The 24,490-nt window shown below is 36.8% G+C and overlaps 1 protein-coding gene across 3 annotated transcripts in view; it reads left to right on the top strand.

Annotated features, from left to right (window-relative positions):
* Positions 1-24,490, top strand: part of Veph1 (ventricular zone expressed PH domain-containing 1) — a 216,441-nt gene that overhangs the window by 17,721 nt on the left and 174,230 nt on the right. For 2 of the 3 annotated variants that reach the window (XM_005393090.2, XM_005393091.2), the window contains exons 3-4: positions 9,555-9,770; positions 19,109-19,283. In XM_005393090.2, coding sequence (XP_005393147.1) covers positions 9,555-9,770; positions 19,109-19,283 — 391 coding nt within the window. The remainder of the gene's footprint in view (positions 1-9,554; positions 9,771-19,108; positions 19,284-24,490) is intronic. The other variant, XM_013518627.1, reaches the window with a different exon arrangement.

Here is a 24,490-nt window from a genome sequence, read left to right as displayed (position 1 = left end):
CTTTTCCTATTTTTTGTTTAAAGGAAGTTTTCTGGCTTTTCAATGTAGGGATGCTTGCTCCAGGCTTTCGGTTAATACCCTTTATCAAGTTAAGGAGGTTTCTTTTATTCTTTTTTTTTTTTTCCTAAAAATTGTTTAATTTTATCAACTGTTTTTTATACACTCAAGATAATCATATTCTCCCCTTTAATCTATTAATGTGGTGAGTTGCAGTAATAGACTTTTCAAATATGAAGCCATGATTGCGTTTCTGGGATAAAATGAAATTTGTCATTTATTTTAATGCATCTTAAATTTGGTTTGCTATTTTTAAGGGTTTTGGAGCCATGTTTATATATGAGATTGAGCTGTCATTATCCTTTCTTCTGCTTGCTTTGCCTGGCCTTGATATTGAGTTATACACACTAGTCTCATAAAATGAGTTGAGAAGTGTTTTCTATTATCGACAAGAGTTTTATAAAGTTGTGATGATCTAATTATTGAAGATTTTAAAGAAAGCTATAAAATCCCCTGGGCACCATAAAATTTATTATTATTTCTAATAGATTTTTAAACTATTGATCCAGTTGCTTTGAGGAAAATTGGAAGTTTTGTTTTCATTTTTAGCAAAATATGTTTTCTGGGCAATTTTATACTATATCTGTTTGCAAACTTATTGTTATAAAATTGTTCAAGTTACTCTTATTATTTTTCTTTACTGATGCATCTATCTTTAAATGCCCTTTTCAAATAATGTTTTCTTTTGTCAATATTTTCAGAGGTTTGCTTCTCATTTAAAAAGTTCTGGTTTGTTAATCATCTGTATAGGATATTTATTTTTTTCATTAATTTCTTTTAAAATCTTTACTACTTTTCTTGTATTTTCTCTAGTTTTATTCCAATATCTTCTTTTTAATCTCCTTATTGTATGATTAGGTTATCGATTATCAACTTTCTTATACCCTAATTTAAATTTAAGACCATAAATTTCCTACTAAGTATCACTAATTTCACCCTACTAATTCTTATATATATTTTTCATTATGAATCCTAAATATTTTCTTGTTTTTATTAAGATTTCCCCTGATTCAACAATGACTTAGAAAGAAGTGTGTTTCTAATTTTTCTCAAAGTGTTTATAATCTTTTTGTTAAGTCAAAACTTAGTTGCACATAGTCAGAGAATTTGAAGTGCAGCACTAGTTGCTCAAAAATGATTGAGGTTTGCTTTGTGACATGGTTTATGCTGATCCATGTAAACAGTAATCACCAATATTTACATCACTTACATGGGCCAGAAACTGTTTTAAGAGCTGCTCACATGTTAATGTAGCTATTCCTTTCAATAAGCTTTTGAGACAGTATCGTAATGTTATCTCCATTTATGGATGAGGAAGCTGAAACACAGAGTGACTAATAATATAACTTGCCCATGAGTAAATGGCTAGTAAGTAATAGAACCAGGAATCAAGCCCAGAGAGGCTGATTTCAGAACCTATAATCTATACTATACTGACTCTTAAAATATCTCATATGTGCCTGAGAAGAATGTGTATTCTCCAGTTATTGGGTATCAAATATTAAATACTTTGAGAAAAGAACTCCTGTTAATATTATTCAAATTTTCTATATTCTCAACAAATTTTTGTTTGCTTAGATTGTCAGTCACTGCGAAATATTTGTACAATTTTCCATTATAATTTTGGACTTTTCAATTTCTCCTTGTACATTTTTCAAATTTGAAGACCTTTAATCATGTATGTACAAGTTTAGAATTGTTGTTTCTTCCTTAGAGAAATTTTCTTTTTGTTATTACATATTGAGAATTTTTATTCCTAGTAACTTTTGCCTGTTTTCTCTTGGAATAGTAGTTGCCTATTTTCTCTTTCTTTTTATTTTTACCTCCCTGTGCCATTATTACTGAACTATAATTTTTATGTACATCTAAGTACATTTTTAAAATATTCTAAATTGAAAACAAATACTGCTTTTAGTTGGTAAAATTAGTCAACTTTTTATTGTGGTAAGTGGTATATTTGGATTCATCTCTCTATTTGATTTTGTGTTATATTTCTTGATTTTTCTACCTTCCTCTTCATTTCCTAATTTTTAATTGAGTTTTTGTCATTTTTTTAAACTCTACTGAGCGTAATGCTTTGAGAATTACACAATCTATTTCTATTTTTCCGTGTGTGTGTGTGTGTGTGTGTGTGTGTGTGGTTACTCAGTATTGAACTGAGGCCTTCAGGCATGCTGGGCAAGTGCTCTACCACTAAGATACACCTCCAGCCCTATTTTTATTCTTTTAGTAGTTGCCTTTAACATTTTAGCAATCTTAGGTCACAGTACTTCATCAATTCTAAGACAGACATTATTCACATTTTAATGCATCTAAAATAAATCCATGCCTTATAATGTATGGCAACTTTCCAGTTGCTGTTGGCCAGACACTTTGCATAATGTAGTTGTCATTGCCTCATAGCTTTTCATGCTGTTAACATTCCAACTGAATTAGGTACATTGCTGTTCCTACCAGTATTGAGCTAAATACCCATTTAAAATGTTTTTAAAACCACTATATTATAATATGATACTGAAATAAAAACATTGTGCATACAGAAAGGCATGAAAATATAGTATCAAGGTATACATTTTATATTAGTGAAGCAAATATTCATCTTTGAAGAAAGACAGTATATCCATATTTTCCTGAAGAGTGATAAGCAAGTATGTTATGTAACCTTAAAAAAGTATGCCTTTTTGCTACTGAAATATTTGGCAAAAGATTAACTGTTACATTATAGTGCTAGTGGAACTGGGAATAGGAGAAATGAGCAATTCCTTTGAAGACAATGAAAGGAATTTCAAAGAACTAAGAATCCAGTATGATCAATTTATGTCTTGTGTAGAACTATCTTTACAGCATGATACCATTTACAATTTCATTGTCAGTCTTTTTTTTTATGCTATGTGAAATAATGGTAAATCTTATCATTGTGATCTTTATATTATTGATTAATTACAGTATTATGTCTTAAGATATTTAAGAGCTCTTCTACTACCACAAGGACCTTGGAACTCTTCAATGTCTGTCTTATATATTATTATTAAACAACACTGTTATTCCCCTAGTTTAATATTCTTCAAATTGTTCTTTCAAATTACTGATTAAAAATGCACTCAGTGCTTGCTTAAAGTGCCTAATTTTTTAAAAAATTTTCTTATCTTCCTTGTTTTTTCTAAATTCAGCTCTTACTCTCTGAAGTATACATTTTTAAAGTCACTTCAGTGAAGTTTTCCTAGTGAAATCCTCTTCCAATGTTTGTTCTTTTGACAAAGTCCTTATTTTTACCCTCACTTTTGAATAATTAGCTGGACATAGATTTCTAAATTGGCAGTCTATTTATTTCTCAGTAACTTTAATCATTGCTTATAAAATCTGCTGTCAGTTTTTGTTGTTCCTTTATATCTACTGTCCTTTTTCTCTCCATTTTAATATCTTCTCTGTCTTTGGTGTTCTGCAGTATCACTGTTACATGTATAGGTGTGGTTTTATTTGTATAATCTTATTTAATCCCCATGGTGCTTTGTGAGTTTGAGGTTTTGTGTCTTTTGTCAGTTTTGGAAAGTTCTTAAGCAGTATCTCTAACATTTCCTTTCCCTTCTGTTATCTCCTTTTGGAAATGCTGTGCATGAGCTCACTTATGCAACCAGGAAATACTTATTTATTATATTTTATCTAATCAACTTCTATTCTATCACACTTTATCCTCTTTTTTTTTTTTTTGGTACTGGGAATCAAATTCAGAACCTTGCACTTGCCAGGTAGGTGCGTATGCCACTGAGCTATATCCCCAGCATATCCTCCACATTTCTTGATCATTTGTATTTTCTATCTAGGTGGTACATTTCCTTAGTTCTATCTTCCAATCCATTGGGTCTTTTTCAGCTATCTTTAATCTTCTGTTTCATCCATCTTTTGAATTTTTCATTGCCAAAGATTTTTCTTTCTAAACATGTTTCCAATTCATTTAGAAGTAGCTTGATATCTTTCATAAAGAAAATTTTCTTTATATATTGAATGACTTTGAACATATAATTTCATAATGTAGGGTCAGTAAGTTTTGAAGCTCTAATGTGCTCTATGTTTAATCTGCTGACAGAGACTTCCATGTTTACTTCCCTTGGTGTTTGTAAATTTTAAAAATTCAATTCAAATAGAATTTTACTTGTGTGAGTACTAAATGGCTTGGGTTTGTTTGTTATCCCTAAACTGATTTTATATTTTCTTCTGCCAGTAACCTTGGTGATATTATCAGCTATGGAAGCTTTTGCTTTTGTGCTGTCGTTAGTGTCTTGGCCTTGAAGATTCTTGAAGTGATAAAATAATGATGTAATATATGTACATGTGCTTTTAAAGGTAGAAAGAGTGGTGCAAACATAAATGATTATTAGTATGGATGTCAATGTAGAATGAAACTACTCCAGGGTAGTAACTGTGTAGTCTTTGCATATATATTATTAAGTGGTTGTGGAATACGTATCATCCATACCAGGAAATATTTGTAACTTACTATGTTATATTGTTTACTATGTTCCTCAACGTTACCAGTATAAACTCTGTTGTAATTGGGCTCCTAGAAAAACAGTCTGCAATGGTGGTTACCATGCAGGATATTTCTTAGAAACAATACCTTAGGGGAGTGGACGAAGAAGAGTTGGGCAGAGGGAGAAGTTGACCTGAAAGGCAGTTGTGAGAAAAGCCTAGCTTAGTCTCATAGGATGCTCTGGAAGTAGGATGACCCTTCAGAGTTCATCTAAGATGAGTGAACAGGCCTTCCTGCCCCCACATGGACTAGTCATTGGATGCCGACCATCCCAAAGGAAGAAGAAGGCATTGAATGAGGCCATTCCTTTTGACCAAGGACAGCTTCTGCAGATGAGGAGATGAGTGTCTTTGTTCTGTCTGGATGGAGGATGTAGCCAGTGTGCATACCAGTATCTAATATCATCCACTTTAGCTACATAATAAGTTTATTTTATATGGAAAGTTTCTTTTGATACTCAAATGAAGCTGAAGTATTTTAAAGTGAAATGATATGACATATGCAGACTTAATTTAAAAGCTATTATTTTTATACCATACCAAATTACTACCTAAAGCACAAGAAAGGATACCTTAAGAGAAAATCAGTGCTGAGTCAAAACATTTTTTTCCTCCTAAATATTATTAAAGACAATCTTCCCACTTATTTGCTAAGACAGGACCCTCTGTTTTCAAACGCAGATCTGTTGAGTCTACCTGTAGCCCCATTATGCTTAACTTGTTGATTATGATAGAATAGTTTGAAATTAAATGATTAATCAAATGATACCATTTAGTTTTTTATACATCACATAATATCATGTTATTTTGTATACATCACATACTAGATATTGACTTTACTATTAATAATCATTGAATAATGGCCACTAAGCTACTTTTTTTTACCAATTTATATAAAAAGAGTAATGGCCATTCATTTGATGCAACATAGGCTGTAAAAGAAATTTTAAAAATAAGAATGAAATGAGAAAATAACACTAGGCAAACACAAACAAAAGAAGCAGAAATCATGGTCGTTATATGAGACAGGAAAAAGTTCATCTTAAAATGTCTTAAATAAGAGCAAAAAGGTATTTTTATGCTAGAGGAATTTGGGTCACAAGAATTATAAAGCTTAGGGATACTTACACATCAAATTTCATAACAACAGTACTCATAAAACAAAAACTACAAGAAATAGGAAAAATAGACACATTAGTTGCAGAAAATTTTAATTCACTTCTCTGAGCTGTGACACTTTTCATTTTAAACAAGTAAGGTTATAGAGAGCATAAATCTTCCAAATCTTATTAGGAAATTAATATAAATTGAATGAAATTTGACTGACATAAAAACCAAATATTGGCACAAAAAAATAAATAAAATATTAAAAGCAGAATCCAACAGCACATTAAAAATTGATTTCCCAGGACCCAATAAGATATATTCAAGGAGTGCAAAGTTCACTGAAATTAGGAAATTTGCATCTATAATTTATCACAGTTATAACTCTAAGGACAAAAACGATGTATATATATAGACACTAAAAAAGGCATTTAATGAAATTTTCCAGTCATTCTTTGTTCTTCTTTTTTCTTTTGTGGTCCTGAGGATTGAACCCAGAGCCTTTTATATGCCCGGCAAGTACTCTAGCACTGAGCCACATCTCCAACCCCCACACCATAAAATAGAAGTGGACTGATACTTCCTTAACATTATAAATTATTAAAATATTATAAAATATTTGTCTTACTGCAACAATCCAGCATAATGCTTCCTAAGGAAATTATCAATAAATAAACTTGGAGAAGTTTACATATTATGATGCATACGTGATGCACCCTATATGATTTAAAGCATTTACTTTATTTTCTTTCTTTGAGCCATAAAACTTTATGATAAAAACCAGGAACTAAGCCAACATTCTTGGTCTAATCACTTTATGTGAAGAAATAACTCAAGAAATTCTAGCCAACAAAATAAGTATTGAGATATATTAAAAGGTATGGATAGACCTCACCAAGGCTGCATAAAATACAAAAAGAAATCTTTCCAGAAAACCCAAGAGACTGATTTGAAACTGTAGCATAATTGAGAATCGAGCTAAAGAGCTGGGTGCAAAGTAACTACAAAAAGCAGTGGGGGGCCTAGTGGTTGTAGCTCTGAGGAAAAGACTGTGCCCAGCCTGTACAGGCACTGGGCTCCATCCCCTCCACCGGAAAACAAAGAAAGCAACACAAGCAGTAAGTTCACTTACTCAGCAGTAGCTAACTTGAAGTCCTAATGAAAGGGAGAAAGATTTTGTGAGGAAGCAACAACAGCAAACTATATTAAGCAACAAACATAAAATATATTAAGAAGCACCCTTAAAATTTCGTGGAACTTACATAAAGAAAATGGCAAAATTAGTACTGTGGAAGAATTGAGAAAAGGAACAAGCAAATGGAAAGGACAAGATTTACAATGGAAACTCACGTATATAAAACAATTACCTGGAAATGAATTTTTCAGTAAAAATGGCTGCAACATTAAATTAGCTATTTAGAAGAAAACATACACCTTTACTTTCATAAATACCAAATAGATTTAAAAACTAAATGAATGGTTAAAAGATCAATTTCTAAAACAGTAAATGTTAAATGTTTGGCAAAAGATTTTTTTGTTTGTTTTTTTTCCGGTGCCGGGAATCGAACTCACGACCTTGCACTTGCCAGGCAGGCGCTGTGCCGAGGAGCTAAATCCCCAGCCCCAGCAAAAGATTTTTAAAGAACAGAAAAAAAATTTTATAGGTAAATGGATGCAACTTGAGTCCAAACTCCTAAGTGGAATAAACCAGACAGCAATGTGTAAACGTTGTATTGTCTCCCTAGTGTGAGAAACTGGAAGAGTAAATGTGATCTAAAATGTACAGTAGATATTGTGAAATGGTAAGAAACTTCAAAGGAAAGAGAAAGTGGTTTAGGGATAGTCCAAATAGTTATGCTACTAATTTCTCTCAGTTCATTTGAAAGATAGGTTTGTGCTAATATTGTTTGGACAATTAAATTCTGATATCTCGTACTCTGAGTAACTAACTTAAGGGTAACGATATGCAATGTATTAACCACTGTCACCCTCCTATCATATTGTTTTGGAATCTTTTTTATTTATTTTCTTTGTTTTTTGTTTCATTTTCTTTAAAATAAAAATTTTAAAAGAAGTTGTCAAAGAGATCACATAGAAAGAAAGACTATGGGGGTGACTTGTACATACGCTTAGCATACCACCGTAAAACACAAAAAGACTTGGCAAGCCTGGTTTCTGCCCGGGAAGGGAGCTGGGGAGATGAGACACCAGCTTTAAAGGGACACTGAGATTTCACTATACACCAGTTCTTGTGTCTTTTTCATCTTTGTACTATATCTTTTTCTTTGGTTTTGATTTTCACTTTTGTTTTTTTGAGACAGGATCTCACTGTGCAGTTCATGCTGGCCTTGAACTCCTTATGTGGCCAAGGCTGGCCTCAAACATACAGAAATCTTCCTGCCTCAGAGCCCTGAGTCTGGGATTACAGTCCCACGCCACTGTCCTCAGCTGGCGCTATGTCATTGTATTAACACTGAAATCAATAAATAATTTAAACAACTTAAATCTCCAATTTAAAAGAAGAAAAATGGTAACAACTCAAAAGATTAATAGATTTGACTATCTAAAATCTTACCATGTCAATAAACAGCAGCAAAAGATTAAAATAAAACAATAAACATGCAGACATATTAGCAACCCAAATGTCAAATGTTAATCTAATAACCTTAATTGAAAAAAGATACTGCAGCAAAGAGGATCAAAAACAAAATGAAGTCATCTAAGGAAAAGAAAAAAGCAGAGATAAGACATAGTCACAATTCTCAAAAGAGGAATTACAAGTGGCCAATGAACAGGTGAAAGTATTTCACCTCACTTTGGGTCAAAGAAATTTCCACATAAAATAGCAATTAGATATTGTTTTTCCCTAATTGACTTAGCAAAAATTTAAAAATACTATGTTCTTTGAAAGGCACAGGGGGGAAACCATGCTTTCACATAGCTGACCAGAGTAAAAATTAGTAAGATCTTTCTAAAACAATATATCATGAGCCTTGAAAATATTCCCGTCCTTTATGGCAGAAATTTCCACTTCTGGAGAATCCAGGCTACAAACAACCTACAATTTAGAGAGAGAATCATGCACAAGATGTTTAATGGCCCATATGTCCTAGTAGTTAAAAAAGAAAAAATTAAAAGCAACAGCTTACAGATGGACAGAAAACCCCAACACCCCTCATCTCTAATTGTACATAATGTAAGGACCTAACAGTTTGCTCTTCTATTAAATTTTCAGTTTTGTGAGTCAGCCACGTGGAGTCCACAGACCTATTTTCCAAATTAAAGTGACAGGCCTTTTGTTTTAACGTTTAGATATTTTAGATGGTATATTATTCCTCAGTAAGGATGATGAAGTATTAGGAGAGAATTTAAATAGAGAAATGGAGGCAAATTTGGTGGGGGAAAGCCAAATTTGAGTTGAAAAAGGAGAAATGAAATGATACTTTCTAGTGTGTTCCAAAACAGAGAGAAAATGAGGGGACATTGGAAAGTAATTTGTAAAACTTCATAAATGTTACTGAAATGTTAGACTAAAAAGTATCCCTTCACCAATGCAATGAATGTAGAACCTGAAGTGGCCTTCCGATTAAACCCACTATGCATAATTGAGCTCCTTTGAACTCTCCCTGTGTCCTGCTACTGGTGATGTTATGAGCTTTCTCCACTTTTGTGTGTTTGCACGTCTCCCTTTTCCACAAGATTACTATTTCCAAGGAAGAAGGCCGTTATTGTATTGACCTCTACAACCTCAACCCATAGCACAGTGTATGGCATACCTGTTTTCTAAATGACCCAGCTAGTGTTTCATCCTTGGAAGGATAACTTTCCAGAGCATTATTTAACATGAAGGTTCTCTTTCCAAATAGGATTACCAAACCAATAACAACGACCAGGCTGTGGTTGAAATCTGTATCACAAGAATCACAACAGCCATCAGAGAGACAGAATCCATTGAAAAGCATGCCAAGGCCCTTGTGGGGCTCTGGGACTCCTGCTTGGAACACAACCTAAGACCCTCTGGCAAAGACGAAGATACTCCTCATGCAAAAATTGCATCTGATATCATGAGTTGCATTTTACAGGTAGGCCAGCGTCCAACAGCAAGCAGTCTGATACACAGTTGGAAGCTCATTGAACACATGATGTCTCTGAACCAAGAGCCAATTTTTCTGCACCATTTAGATATTGTAAAGAGACACCATAAGCTATTAGTAGCTAAGCCAGCAAGCTGATAATCAATAACTTGAGAAAGTTCTATTAAGCCTTTTCTTTGTGCAAGACACACTGTAGGGACTTCAAAGTAATTCCACAGCAAGCCCCTTGTTTATTCAGAGAGATAAGGTATGTGCATCTAGGAAGCAAATAAGAAAGCAATGTGTGCCTAGATCCAAAGGAGGAATACCGGGACATTTACAAGAGGAGACGCTTTCGTCCAAGGAGACCAGAAAGCAAGTAGAGGTGAAAAGGAGGAGCTTGGGATATGTGGGAGGAAGGGACTAAGTCATTGTAAAGTGCATCTCGGTATGCACTGTGAATTCTTACTGATGATATTTCCTTATTCTGGTCACATTTATTTCCTTCTTGTGTGAATGAGAATTTGAAATTTTGCCTCCCCTAGGAAGCAGTTGCATAACACTGAAACATGGGTTCAGTCACTTAGCTTCCTAAGGCACAATTTTCTCCTCTGTAAAATGTAGATTAAATGACATCGTCTATGACAGATTTTACCAACTAGTCACGTTGATGGGTATTTCTTAAAAAGAATTCTGTGGTCAGGTAAGTTGTAGAACATTGAATTCAGTGTTTGTCGTCTGAGCTGGCACAATACTTCATAGCGTGTTAAAGACTTTAAAAAGTCCAAGTTTTTTAAAAGGCTGGTTAACTTAGTTTAGTCTAGCATTTCCCAATCTGATTTGACCATGGAACCTCACCCTGAACGCAACGTTTATGAACGTTTCTCAGAATCCACTAAGTTCCACTGAGCACAATGCATGAAATTCTGGCTGAGCCATCTAATGGTTTAGCACTATGCATAGCACAATATTAGTTTCCTTTCTTCTTTTTCCCCTCACAGTTGTTCATGCTTAACTGGAGCTTATTCTACTTTGTCTGCTTGGTGTAGGGCTGATCAACTTAACAAAAAATTACATACATCATCATCTTGTTTTGTTCTTGTCCCCAGGGCTACGAGTGAGTGGGGAAGCAATGGGGATTTCAGTGAATTGATGAAAGATTAATGCTGCTTGGATGAAACACCAAAAGCCTAGTACATCTGTTCCTCATAGGTTACCTTAAATATATTACTGATACATATCCGAAATATAAATCATTTCATCCCCAAAAGCTACTCCATAGATACTGGGACAGACATGTACTCACAAATCAGCCCTGTGTTCCAGCTCCCTCCATAGGTTCAAAAACCAGTGAGCTAGCCGGGTGTGGTAGTGCATGCCTGTAATGCCAGCACTCGGGAGGCTGAGGAAAAAAGATTGCCACAAGTTTGAGACCAGCCTGGGCTACATAGTGAGTTCAGGGGCAGCCTGAACTATACAGAGAGAACTGTCTCAAAAATCCAAAAACAAAAACAAAAAGACCCCCAAAAATACAGTGACCTAGACCTTAGAACACTACCTGACAGAAATCCAGGGAAGCCACAGACCTGAGTTGTGTGTTGAAGGTTTCAGATAGCCACCTTAAAAAGTCAAAACCATGAAACTGATTTTGATGATCCATTGGTCTTAATCCAATATATGCACAATACAATCATTTCAACGTGCAGTCAATATAACAATGGATCATTTATATTCTTTAACGCTGTCTTACAAATCTGGTTTGTTTCAGCACATCTTAGTTTTAGCTGTTACATTTGAAGTGTTCGTAACCCTCTGAGGGATTAGTGGCTCCTCTGTCAGCCCAGTTCTGGAGTCAAGGAAGGTTTTGTGGATGGAAATTATATTTGGGAGGTTTGAGCAATGCACAAGAATTTTGCCAGCTAGGCCAGGGAGAACAAGAGAACGTTCTAAGCATGAAACTAACTTGTGCATCAGTACAGATTTGTGAACTAGGATCAAAGTCAAAAAATGACAAGTGTGCTACCTTTCCAAAATGTCTACAATTTCAATATTCTATTCCGGGTAAGGCACTGTCTCCTATGTGAGAGGGAGAAACAAAGAAAATGCTTTTATGAAATAGAACCGGTAAACTTACTGTCAATGTAAATAAGCCTGTGAGATTATTGAGAGAGGGTCAAGAGGTCAAGGACTGAGAGTTTGGGGGAAAGGAAAGAGACGAGCTGAGGGATAGGCCTCTTTGTTGAGAGAGAAGAGTGAGTCACTGAAGTGGGTGACTCCGGCCCGCAGGCCCAGCGTGGGAGTGGGTTTCCATCCTGTGCCCTCAGAAGAAGGCAGGAGCCCCTGGGGAGGAAAACTGGAAGCCCCAAAGGTAAAAGTGTCTTTCAGTGAGGCTCCTCTGGGGCATGCTTCCAGAAAACCAGCCAGGCAGTGGTGGTGCAGGCAGAATTTGCATCCAGCTTTCATCACACTTTGAGGGGGAACGTTGTGCCTACAGTAAACATTGAAATAATTGCTACCACTAGGAATTTAAAGTTTTGTCAGAACCATTCAGAAATTCAAATGACACATTTTGTGTTCTTTGTTCAGTAAATAAAATAGTAGACTAGCTTGCAAAGGTTTTTTAGCTTGCAAAAAATGACAAGTAAAAAAAGAATGGAGAGCCGGGTGTGGTGGTTCATGCCTGTAACCCCAGCACTCGGGAGGCTGAGACAAGAGGATCATTGTGAGTTTGAGGCCAGCCTGGGCTACAAAGTGAGCTCAAGGCCAGCCTGAACTGCGTGGTGAGACCCTGTCTCAAACAAACAAACAAACAAACAAAAAAGAATGAAGAATAATGTCCCATTCATACCACCCCACTTCCTAAGGTTTGCAAACTAGAATCATAATGTCTAGATGTGCATTACCTATTTCCTGTTTACACATGCTTGGGCATTTAATTATATATTTTTTACTGATAATTTCATTGTCACTGTAAGATAAATGTGTACACACACACACACACACACACACACGCGCATTTTTCTGTCTTTTTTTCCCTCAAGTTTCTTTCTTTCAGCCTTCACACAAACCTGTATCTATTGCTATACCTCTTTTAATTGGTAATACATTAAATTCCTGCTTTTCTTGGTCTTTGAATTTATGAGCTTGCACATTTACCTTAAAATAACTTTTTTTTTTTTGTCTTTTTGAGACAGGGTCTTGCTGTGCAGTTCAGGCTTGCTTTGAGCTCACTTATGTAGCCCAGGCTGGCCTTGAACTCACAACGATCCTTCTGCCTCAGCCTCCCAAGTGCTGGGATGACAGGCGTGCGCCACCATGCCCGGCACTAAAATAACTTTAAAGTGCAGAATTACCTTCTACTGTTCCCTCAGTACTGAATCAGTATGTGCATGCAGGAGTCAGATGTATGCTCTGGTTTTTTGGTGGTTTCTTATTTTGTTCTCCCTGTGGCCGGTTTGCTTCTACCAACTCGTCATGTGCCCGCAGACATATCTCTCAACTTGCCCTGTGTAAAACAAAGAATCAAATCGGATCACCGCCCATCTCCCTGTCTGAAATTCTGATTCCCTCAGGAGCTGCTAAATGGCACAATAGCAAAGAACTTTAGAGTTTAAAGCCCTCAAAGCTTAGGAATCTTGTTCTTATATACACGAGACACTGGCAAGTCATTTCTTTTTTCTGACTCTCTATTCTGCCATATGTAAAACAGGGAGAGTGATACTTACTTCCCAAAATTGCTGTAGGGGTGAAAGGTGATATGGCACGAAGTGTTCGCACAGTACAAATTGCTACATAGAATATAACAGGTGCTCAAATAATACTCATCAAAGGGTTGAACGAACGGTCTCAGAAGATTGTCCTCTGGCTTCTCCAGCAGCCTCACTACACTCCAGAGTAGGCTTCAGGGGGCCGGGGATTTAGCTCAGTGGCAAAGCGCCTGCCTGGCAAGCGCAAGGTCGTGAGTTTGGTTCCCGGTACCAGACAAACACCAAAAAAAAGAAAAACAAAAAACAAAAAACAGAGTAGGCTTCAGAATTCAGTCCTCAGACAGTGGTATGAAATGGGAGGAGGCTGGGACAATCTCCACCTTCAGCTGCCGACACCCGCTTCCCTATTACCTGCCAGAAAATCCACTGGGAAAATGTAGGTGCACATGCCAAATAGATTCTACATATAGCTACGCAGTAAGAATTAAACACTGTTCACGAAAATCCAAAATTAGTTTGACTGACTGGTGATGCTGGATGAATAACCAAAGAACCCTCCCTTAATAAATGAAGTTTAATATTTCTTGATCTTAATCATTTTTATAGTTCTTTTGTTGTATCCAGGACCTGAGAGTCAAAGAGCTTTTTAGTTGCTATTCACCTCAGATAGATATCTCCTCTACTTTGCTTTCTTCTTTCCATTTTTAAATACTGGGAAACATTCCCGAAGGGCGTTTTCAAAAGAAAATCTCCAGCAAAAGCTTAAACTAGTGCTAACCTAGTTAGAAATATCGTTCTTGGCATCCATGGGACAAGGCCCCCTTGTTTTACCTCTATAGCTAAATATAACTGTCCCCATGAGCAAGGCTTTAGGTCTATAACGCACTTCACTCGCTCTGCTCCCTGAGCGCTGAACTATGTGTAAGACGATATTCATACCAACATGCCCACGTCTGCGCTGAGGGGCCAGGTCTGGCACAGCCTCTAGCATTATCAGATGCTGTTAAAGTGGTTTATTTGTAAGACTATAACAACAGGGCTTTCTTTGTGTTCCATTAGCATTTCTGTGATCCAAATAATTTTAGGGATAAAATAATTTCATGAGCCTAAGATCGACTGCATTCACCACTTCTTTAGCTGCATTGGAGGGCAAAGTACAGCGAGCAGAAGAAGCTGTTTGTTCTCTGTGAGGTCCATGAGAACCTCTCTCTTGAGCCTCATCTTGGCCACATAGCCCCTTGTTCACATCCTGTTGCCTTCAGCGATGCCCAAGCCTCATGATATGCCAGGGACTGCTGGGACACTGAAATCCTGTGGTGTCGAGTCCCTCATGTTTATACAAACTAATTTCTCTTGGCTTAATGTTTCACTTTTTGTGTCATTTGAGAGACTTTCAAATAGCATGTTTGGGAAGAAAACAGAAAAATCAAACATGTTAACGTTTGTTTTTAAAAATAATGACCTTATACGTTTGCGGGAGGGGATTTCATTCATTTCTCTTGCAACATCACTTGAGAGGCTTCAATAGCTGATGGCTATTTTTCTCCAGAATATCTAGAATTGCTCTGAAAAGAATGTAAGCTAATTAGAAGAGAAAACCTGTTCTTTCATTGTTGCTGGCAGTCACTAACTCATCCCGAGGTTTAAACACATCACTTGCTGAGAATACTGATTTCTATTGATCGTTTCCTGTGCTTGTCTATGCTCAGTTAGGAGGATATACTTCTTATTGCTACCGCCTTTGGTTTTTCAACAAGTTGAAGGTAAATGCGCTCGGAGACAAAGTCCTCTAATGGAAAACATGTATCTCTCTGCCTGAAACTTGTTCTTGGCAAAAGACCCACAGTAGATAAGGTAAACTTCGGCATGGAGTTCTTTGATGGAAAGTTCTGAGAACAATTGTGTGATTATGCTCCACTTGCAAAGCAAGGGCTTTCACCAGTCATTCTAGATGGAAACACTGCCAGGAATAATCACCCATGCCTGTAGCCCTAGGCACTCGGGAGCCTAAAGCAGAAGGATTGAAAGTTTGAGACCAACCTGAGCAACATAGTGAGACCCTGTCTCAAAATTTAAAACGAAATGAAATAAAACAAACAAATAAAAAAGGACTGAGGATGTAGCTTGGTGGTAGAGCCCTTGCTATTATCTACAAGACCCATTACCAGAAAAAAAAGTTAAACTACTAAAAATTTATATGTAATGGAAAAATTAGCTTGCCATAGGAGCAATCCAAGGTGAAGCTAAGTGGTCTTATCGAAATAACCTCAATGTAGCCTCAAGGGAGCAGAGATAGGAAAGAACTGAGAAAAAGGGCAAGTTAATTAGCCTCCTTACACACCAGTATCTGAGCAGTATGTTAACCAAAGGAGGATGCTATGTGTGGGATCATTATTTTCAGGTTTACTCAGTGGTACTGGAGGAGGCATAGAGATTGAATTTGATGAGTGGAAAGTTCTGGTCACTAGAGATGGAGATTCAGTTGCAGGGCAGGACTGCCATTTTAATCACCATAGCCCAGATGAGCTATCCCTCAGTATCTCTTTGTCCTGATTGATTGTGTGCCCATGAGTGAACACTCGGGTTTCTAGCTTGGCTTCTTGGTATCCTGATGATGTGAAAAGGATGCCCAAGGTCTGACCTAGAAAAATCTCCCACTGTGGATGACTGTTATGCACCAGCCTTTTGGAAATTCTGTGATGTGGGCTAGCCTCCAGAGAGCCAAACAATTCTGTGGTATGACCAGGCACATGCCCAGTTTCCTGGGAGAGGGGAGCAACCGGCCTTCTGGGAAGACCTTATAGCTCATCACATCCATAATGGCCTGCCCAATAAGCTCAACTTAATTCAGCATGAGGGGAAACAATGTAACAAAGGCATTCAGAAAAGTCATCAGGTAAGTCTGACTCTAGACCACAGTCCTAATCCTTTGTGTTAAGAATTTTAAGATGTATGAAACAGAGATCCCCTGAATAGAACATGATTTGTCATCAAGGATAGGGTTAGAGCTTGCAAAATGGCTGACTTATGTCATTAATAGTGGGATATCAAGTTAGGTTGTAGAATACCTATTTTCTCCCTCTAGGGGTCAGGTTGACCTATGGGTCTGGAAAATGGATAAAAGTACAGGAATAGATTAAAGATTTATCAGGTATATTTTTGTTTCTAGTGACAGAGGAAGAGGGGAGCTTAAGCATGAGAGATTTATTTGGTTTATTTAGGGAAAGAACAGGTCCCCAGCATAACTTAGAATGTGAAGCTTAAATGATATCACCAAGGCCTGCACCTGATTTCTCTAAACTGATCTCTCAGATCCATGTTTCTTGAAGTTTCTTATAGGTTTTTGCCTACTAAAGTTACAGGATGGCAACAGCTATTCTTAACCCTTCTTGACACCTGAATCCAGCAAGAGAGAGGGGTGGAGAGGAGAATTCCTTTCACAGAGCCTTTTCATGACTCCTTAATTATAATTTAATAACTTGCCTGCCCTTGAACCCATCACTTGGACCAGGGAAATGTGATTCTCTGTCAGGCTACTGTCTAGGACACTGAATTACTCTTGAAACCAAGGTGGAAATGCTGTCATTAGAAGCACCTCGACAGTTCCCCAAAAAGGCATTAGGGTGGAGTCTCCAGAAAAAGGATGTGTAGACATCAGGCAGGAAACTAATAATGCTGAGATTTGGAGGAGGAGGGAGGAACCATAACAATAGCAGATTAAATCTAGATAGTGATTATCTAAATGTTTACCTCCATTTGGATAAGGATCATCAAATCATTACGTGGCCCTTGTTACAAGGTCAGTGGCCCCTCAGTAGCCTGCAAAGCCTTCCTGTGCTAGGCAGTTGATTTCATGTCTGTTTTAGGATCTTTTTATCAGAGATTGTTGGGTTGACAAAGAGGGTGATAATCACTTTACAAGTGAGACCTAGAGAACTGGGTGATGTCTCCGTGACCACAAGCAAGATGGTAGTGGAGCTGAGATTAGAATCCAGAGTCATATTTTCCCATTTTCTGTTTCTTTTTCCACCACATTATGTTCCCATAGACAACTGTCACCATAGATTTATATTTTATCATGATTCAACGTCTCAGTTATTTACTAAGGACCTACCATAATTCCAGAATTGTGGGAGGTACTGGAAGGAATAATCCATGGGTGGAAAGATAAGTACATTTTCCATGAACAATCAGAGAACAACATTCCTATGTATTTATAATATATTATGAAGTGAATTTCCGAATATATTGTGCAATGTGTAACTTTTGCCTAGAGCAAGCATAAGGTGTGGGGCTGAAAGTAGTGAACATTTTCTATTCATTTTTAAGAAAATGATTTGTATCTTCCACATATTATTCTAAATGTTGACATAATATTTTATGTATAAAGATTTTTAGTTCAGTCACAAAATAAGTTAAGCATTATTTTAGGATCCATAATTCCTTCAGTTTCTTATCTTATGTTCATACTGTATTTTTCCTTGTGGTTCTCATTAGTTTTAAAATCTTAGGAATTTTCTTGGCTTGTTTTTTTTTTTTTTTTTGGTACCAGGGATCAAACTCAAGACCTCGCACAGGCAGGCGTTTGTGCCACTGAGGTATAACCCCAGCCCTTGGCTTTTTAAGTTGACACCTAATAATTGTACCTATTGCTGGGGTGCAGTGTGATAATTCAGCACATGCATGTAATATGTAATGATCAAACAAGGATAATTAGCATTTTCCTCTCCTTAAGTATGTGTGATTTCTTTGTGTTGGAAACTTCAGTCTCCTCTCTCTAGTTCTTAATAAGACCTACAATAAATTGTTGCAAACTCTAGCCACCCTTCTACGGTGCAGCACATTAAAACTTACTCTGCCTTCATGACTGTGTTTGATCTCTTTTTGTTATAGCCAACTAAGTATTGCACTGTGTGTATTATGGCACATTTTCTTCATTCATCCTCAACTGATTCAAAAAAAAATACTGCAGTTTTTAAAATACAAACAGAAAGCAACCAGTTTCACATTCCGTTCATTTGGTTATTTCTGCAGGTGTAAATCTGTGGAGTTGCTCCTCTCCTCAATGACTCCTAATGGCCCTTAAGATTAATTTGAAAGTCCTTAACCTTGCATACCGGGCTTTTCATAAGCATGCCCCTATGTGCTTCTCCTGTCCCTCCCCTCCCCTCCCCACTCCAGTGTCCCCTCACATACCACTCTCCAGCAATTATGAACTGTTTACCACTCCCCAAATGCTTCAAGTGCTCCCTCTCCTCTGTGCCTCCACACTGGCTCTTCTTCTCTACTCCTTACATTGCCATTCCCAGCCATCTCCTTTTCATTCCTTCGGACTCAGGTAAGACATCACCTCCTCCAGGAAGTCTTTCTTGACACTGCCGGCTGGGTTAGATGCTTCTTGACTCCATTAGCACTTTGTACTTTGCCTGCCATGGCCCTTACCAGCTTTTGCTTTTAACTGCCTATTTGCCTCGAAGTCTCCCAAACAAGACCAACAGTTCCCAGACAGAATGTATGCAAGGCAGAGCCTGCCTTTTCACAACTGTATTCTGGAAGCTTAGCTCAGTAAATGTTTTTGGAGAAATGAGTAAGTGAGTGAATAATGAATCACTTATTTGTTGCTTTCTTATACTTCCTCAGAATTATAACCGGCCCCCTGTGATGGTGTTAGCCATCCCCATTGCAGTGAAATTCCTGCGCAGAGGCAACAAGGAGCTGTGCCGGAACATGTCTAACTACCTGTCCCTGGCTGCGATTACCAAGGCGGAGCTCCTTGCTGATCACACAGAAGTTATAGTAAAGAGCATACTGCAAGGTACAGTGCAAGCCTGAGCTTGGGGACATGTGTTAAGAGTTGCTTAAAAGTGTTCTCATGAAACATACTTGATCTGTGGAAAATGAGATCTAAAGCATGGAGGGGCATCCTTGATTTTCTGCTTTGCTACGAGTTGACTTGTAAACAGGTGTAAGGTCAGTTGGGCTGGCTGAGTCAATGTCCCTTCACTTGGCAGATGAAGTATCTGGACCCATTAGATGAGCTGTAAGCTGCTTTCCACCTCTACATTTTTCAGTCTGGAGAACTGTGTCTCCTGTGCTCCTGGTCATCTTGTCTACCAGCTGTGGAGAGGTTGTCCCTGCCGTTGTCAGGGTTAGACAGAAAAGCTCTTCTCCTTTTGCTTTCCATAGCAAAAAAAAGGAAACAGCAGGAAACATCTAATGACTTTTTAAGTATGAATATCATTTGAGAGTGACTTACAAATGTATTAAATAATACTACTAAAAAAATGAAATTGGGACATCTCTGTTAGTTGTTCCAACATTTGAATGAAAACGCAGGTCAAGTTAGTTCACACAAAATATTTACCTTGTTTTGACCTTTTTCCTTTGGTCCAGATCTGTCAGAAACCATACTTTTTGGATTTAGAGTCAGAGAACCATACATAGTACTTCATAATATACATCCAAATTTCCTCCATCCTTATTAATAAAAATGCATGAGACCCATAAGTGGTTTAGCCATGCTTTACTGACATGGGCTCCCACATGGTAAGGTGGAGCACATCAACTCCTGTAGACTATTCCCAGCCCAAGCACTTATTGGAGTTCCTAAGCATGTCCTACGTGTGCTGTCTTCCTGAGGAATCACAGTGGTCTACAAGCTTGTGCTGCCATCCTGCCCTTGTTTCTGGGTACAGTATACTATGATAAGGTCCTTCTCCACCATCCTGAGCCCAGCAGACTCTGAGGCTGCTATGCAGTTTCCAGAAGTGGACTCCACTCTGGAGGCAGCAGCCTGCCATGCCGGGATGGCAACCTCCAAACCTTTGTGTTGATTCACCCCAAACGTAAGGGATCACGTCTTCAGGCCATATGACCCCCTGCAATAGGCGAGAATGGCAGTCTTTCTCCATGGTATGACCCCTGATAGAGGTCCCAGCGCTATTTGTTTATTTCCCAGTGCCAGACTGTGCCACCACATTTGCAGATAAATAGGTGGCTCTGTTTTATCTAAAGGTTTTTTTCCAACTATCCACTCAGGAGTCAGGATTACCAGCAAATTAGTCCTCCAGTTTTCAAAATGCATATTTCCTGCCAAAGAATAAGGTTTTTTATTCATAACTTGAGCTCATTTTATCAGACATTTCTAAAAAGGGTTCCTAGAATCCCCCCAAACTTCTAACTACCCCTTCTCACTGTCTGATTCCTGCATATGTCTGAACAGCAGCACAATGATCAAGTTTATCCCTCAACCTGTGTTCCCCTACACATATATGTCATTAATTATACTAGTCAGTATTTTCATTTCTAATTTCCTTTGGCTACAGGATTAAATTGCTAAAACTACCTTACATGTGATATTAAATTTACTAAAAGTACAGGAAAGCAATTAATGTTTTTTCATCACCTTGGAAACATTCTTGAAACAAATTTAGAGGAATAAGAAATCATGACAGTCAAGCTTCTAAGTAACAGATTTATGAAAAAAATTGAATTATATCTTTACAAATGCCAGCAACTTAGCTTATCCATTTGGGTTTTTAAAAATGCTTTTTCAATGACAAAGAAATTTTTAAGATGCAAAATACACTTTCTGAATTCATCACAAACATTTGAAATAAACAAATGATTTAGTTTATTTGCTTTGGCACTATAAAAATTACCATAAAATAAATGGTAATTTGACCTATAGAAAGTTGGGGCTGCGTATTTTAAGGTTTAGAGTTTTAGGATTGATTTGACTGTAAAAGCCCAGGGTTTTGTTGTCTCTAAATAGTCAATATGCTGCAAATCTTTGTCTTATATCTCCTGCCAAAGAGCTTTGTCATCGTTAGGATTTCCTTTTGCTACTTTTTCTCACATTTACACCTTCTTTTTTGACATGTGGTAATCTTATCTTTATTCTCCTATATTTCTTTTTGTTTTTCCTTTCATTGTTAGTGCCTATCAATCTTACAAAACATTGATTTCAAAGCATATGTATTTTGATCATATCCATTCCCCCACCCCCCTCACACCCCTCCCTATGTTCCGTCCCTCTGTCTAACAGTCTCCCTCTACTTTCATGTCATCTTTGTAAGATCACACATATTAGGAAGAACATGCAATAGTTATCTGAGTCAACATGATGATCTCCAGCTCCACCCATTTTCCTGCAAATGAGAAAATTTCATTCTTCATTACTGCCAAGTAATATTCCAATGTATGTATACCACATTTTTTTTTTTTAGCCATTCATCTTTTCATGGGCACCTAGGCTGGTTCCACATCTTGGCTGTTGAATATTATGCCACAATAAACATGCTATGCAGATACCCCAATAGTATGCTGACTTTAATGACTTTGGGTATATACCACAGAGTAGTATAGCTGGATCAAATGGTGGTTCTATTTTTAATTTTTTGAAGGGCCTTCATACTGATTTCCATAGTGGCTGTACTAATTTACATTCCCACTAGCAGTGTAAAAGTGTTCTTTTTCCTCGAGATCCACACCAGCATTTATTATTTTTTGTATTCTTGATGGTAACCATTTTGGCCAGGTTGAGATAGAATATCAATGTAGTTTTGATTTACATTTCCCTAATGGCTGCAGATGTCAAACATTCTTTCATATACTTATTGGACATTTGTACTTTTTCTGCTGACAAGTGTGTCTGTTCAATTCATTGGTCTAATTGCTTAGGTAATTTGATTTTTTTTGTATTTTTGAGTTCTGTATATATTCTACATGCTAACCCTCTGTTAGAAGAGTAGCTGGAGAACATTTACTACTTTTCTCTAGGTTGTCTCTGTGCTTGTTATTTGTTCCCCTTGCTGCACAGAATTTTTTTAATTTGATGTAGTCCCATTTGTTGATTTTTGCTGTTGCTGTCTATGCTACTGGTATCCTATTCAGGAAGTTTTTGCCTGTGCCTATATCTTTAAGTATTTTCCTTATGTTCGCTTTTAGTAGTTTCAAAGATTCAGGTTATATGCTTGGGTCTTTGATTGATTTTGAATTAACTTTGTAGAAGATAAGAGATAGGGATCTAGTTTTAATCTTTTAGAGGTGGATATCCAGTTTCCTCAGTATCTTTTATTAAAAAGGCTGTCTTTTCTCCAACATATTTGTGGCTCCTTTGTCCAAAATAAGAAGGTTGTAGTTACATCTTTTTTTGTTTCTCCTGTGTCCTGTAGTCTGTTACATTCATTTGCATGTGTATTTTTCCACCAATACCATGCTGTTTTTGCTACTATGGCTTTGTAATGTACTTTGAAATTGGGTATTGTGATGCTTCCAGCCTTGCTCCTTTTTGCTTAGTGTTGCTTTGACTATTCTGGGTCTTTTGTGTTTCCATATGAATTTTAGGATTAATTTTTCTAGTTCTGTGAATATTATTTGCAGAATAATGATGGGCATTGCATTGAGTCTGCAGATCAGTTTTGCATTTACTATGATGGGGATTGCAGGTATTATGATAGGGATTGCATTGAGTCTGTAGATCATTGAATATGTACATCACTTTTAGTAATATAGCCATTTTAACATTAATCCCACTGATACATGGAAATGGAAATTATTTTCATCTCCTAGTATCTTCTTAAATTTCTTTCTTCAGTTTTCTAAAATTTTCATTGTAGAATTCTTTTATCCTCTTGGTTAAATTGATCCCTAGGGTTGGTTGGTTTGTTTGTTGGTTGGTTTTGTTTTGGTTTGACTTGGTTTTGGGGGGATTATTGTTAATGAAATTGTTTTCCTGATTTCTTTCTCAACTTCTTCATTAATGGTTTATAGAAGCTATTGACTTTTAATGTGGACTTTATATCCCACAACTTTGCTGAATTTACTTATCAGCTCTAAAAAAAAGACTTTTGGTGGAATTTTTAGAGTCATCCAAGTATAAATTCATGTCATCTGCAAACAAAGATAATTTGACTTCTTCCTTTCCTATTTGTCCATGGTTTATTTCTTTCTCTCGTCTAATTGTTCTGGCTAAAATTTCAGGTGCTTTACTGAATGGGAGTGGTGACATCCTTACCTTGTGTCCCAATGTTAGAGAAAATGATTTCAGTTTTTCCCCACTCAGAATGATGTTGGCTGTGGATTTGTCATATAGAACCTTTAATATATTGAAATGTGATCCCTCAGTATCTAGTTTCTTGAGAGCTTTTATCATGAAAGGTTATTGAATTTCTGAGTCAACTGAGATGATAATGTGATTTTTAGCTTTGATTCTATTTATGTGGTGATTTGTATATGTTGAAGCATCTGTGGATCCCAGTTTGATCGTGGCGTATGATCTTTTTAATGTGTTACTGAATTTAATTTGTGGGCATTTAATTAAGTATTTCTGCACCTATGTTTATCAAGGATATTGGCCTATAGTTTTCTTTTTCAGTGAAGGCTTGTGCGGTTTTGGTATCAGGGTAATGCTGACCTCAAGGAAGAAATTGGAAGTGCTCTTTTCCTTTCTATTTCATGGAGTAATTTCAGAAGTACTGCTGTTACTTCTTTAAAGGTTTGGTAAAATTTAGCAGTGAACCTATCTTGAGCTTTGCTTTGTTGAGAGAATTTTATTACTGCTTCAATCTCATTGATTGTTATTGATCTATTTAGGTTTTCGTATCTTCTTGGTTCAGTTTTCGTAGATTACATAAATGTCTAGAAATCAATTCATTTCTTCTAGATTCTCCAATTTATTGGAATATAGATTTTCAAAATGGTCCCTGATAATTCTCTGGATTTCAGTGGTGTTTATTGTAACACCTGCATTTTCATCTCTAAAGGCATAGATTCAGGTCTCTCTTTTGGTTAATTTGGGTAATCTTGTTTATCTTTTTGCAGAACAAACTTTTTGTTTCATTGATCTTATGGATTGTTCTATCTCATTCATTTCAGCTCTGATCTTTATTATTTCTTTCCTTTTGTTGGGTTGGGTTTGGCTTACGTTTGTTCTTGTTTCTCTAAGAAATTGGAATGTACTGTGAAATCTGTTGGCTTTTTTATGCAGGTACCTGAAGCTATAAATTTCCCTCTTAAAAC

This window comes from Chinchilla lanigera, unplaced genomic scaffold, assembly GCF_000276665.1.
Source record: "Chinchilla lanigera isolate Chin_1 unplaced genomic scaffold, ChiLan1.0 scaffold00047, whole genome shotgun sequence".
NCBI classification, from domain to species: Eukaryota; Metazoa; Chordata; class Mammalia; order Rodentia; family Chinchillidae; genus Chinchilla; species Chinchilla lanigera.
Note: the sequence above shows the minus strand (reverse complement) of the source record. Positions and strands in the feature narration are given on the sequence as shown.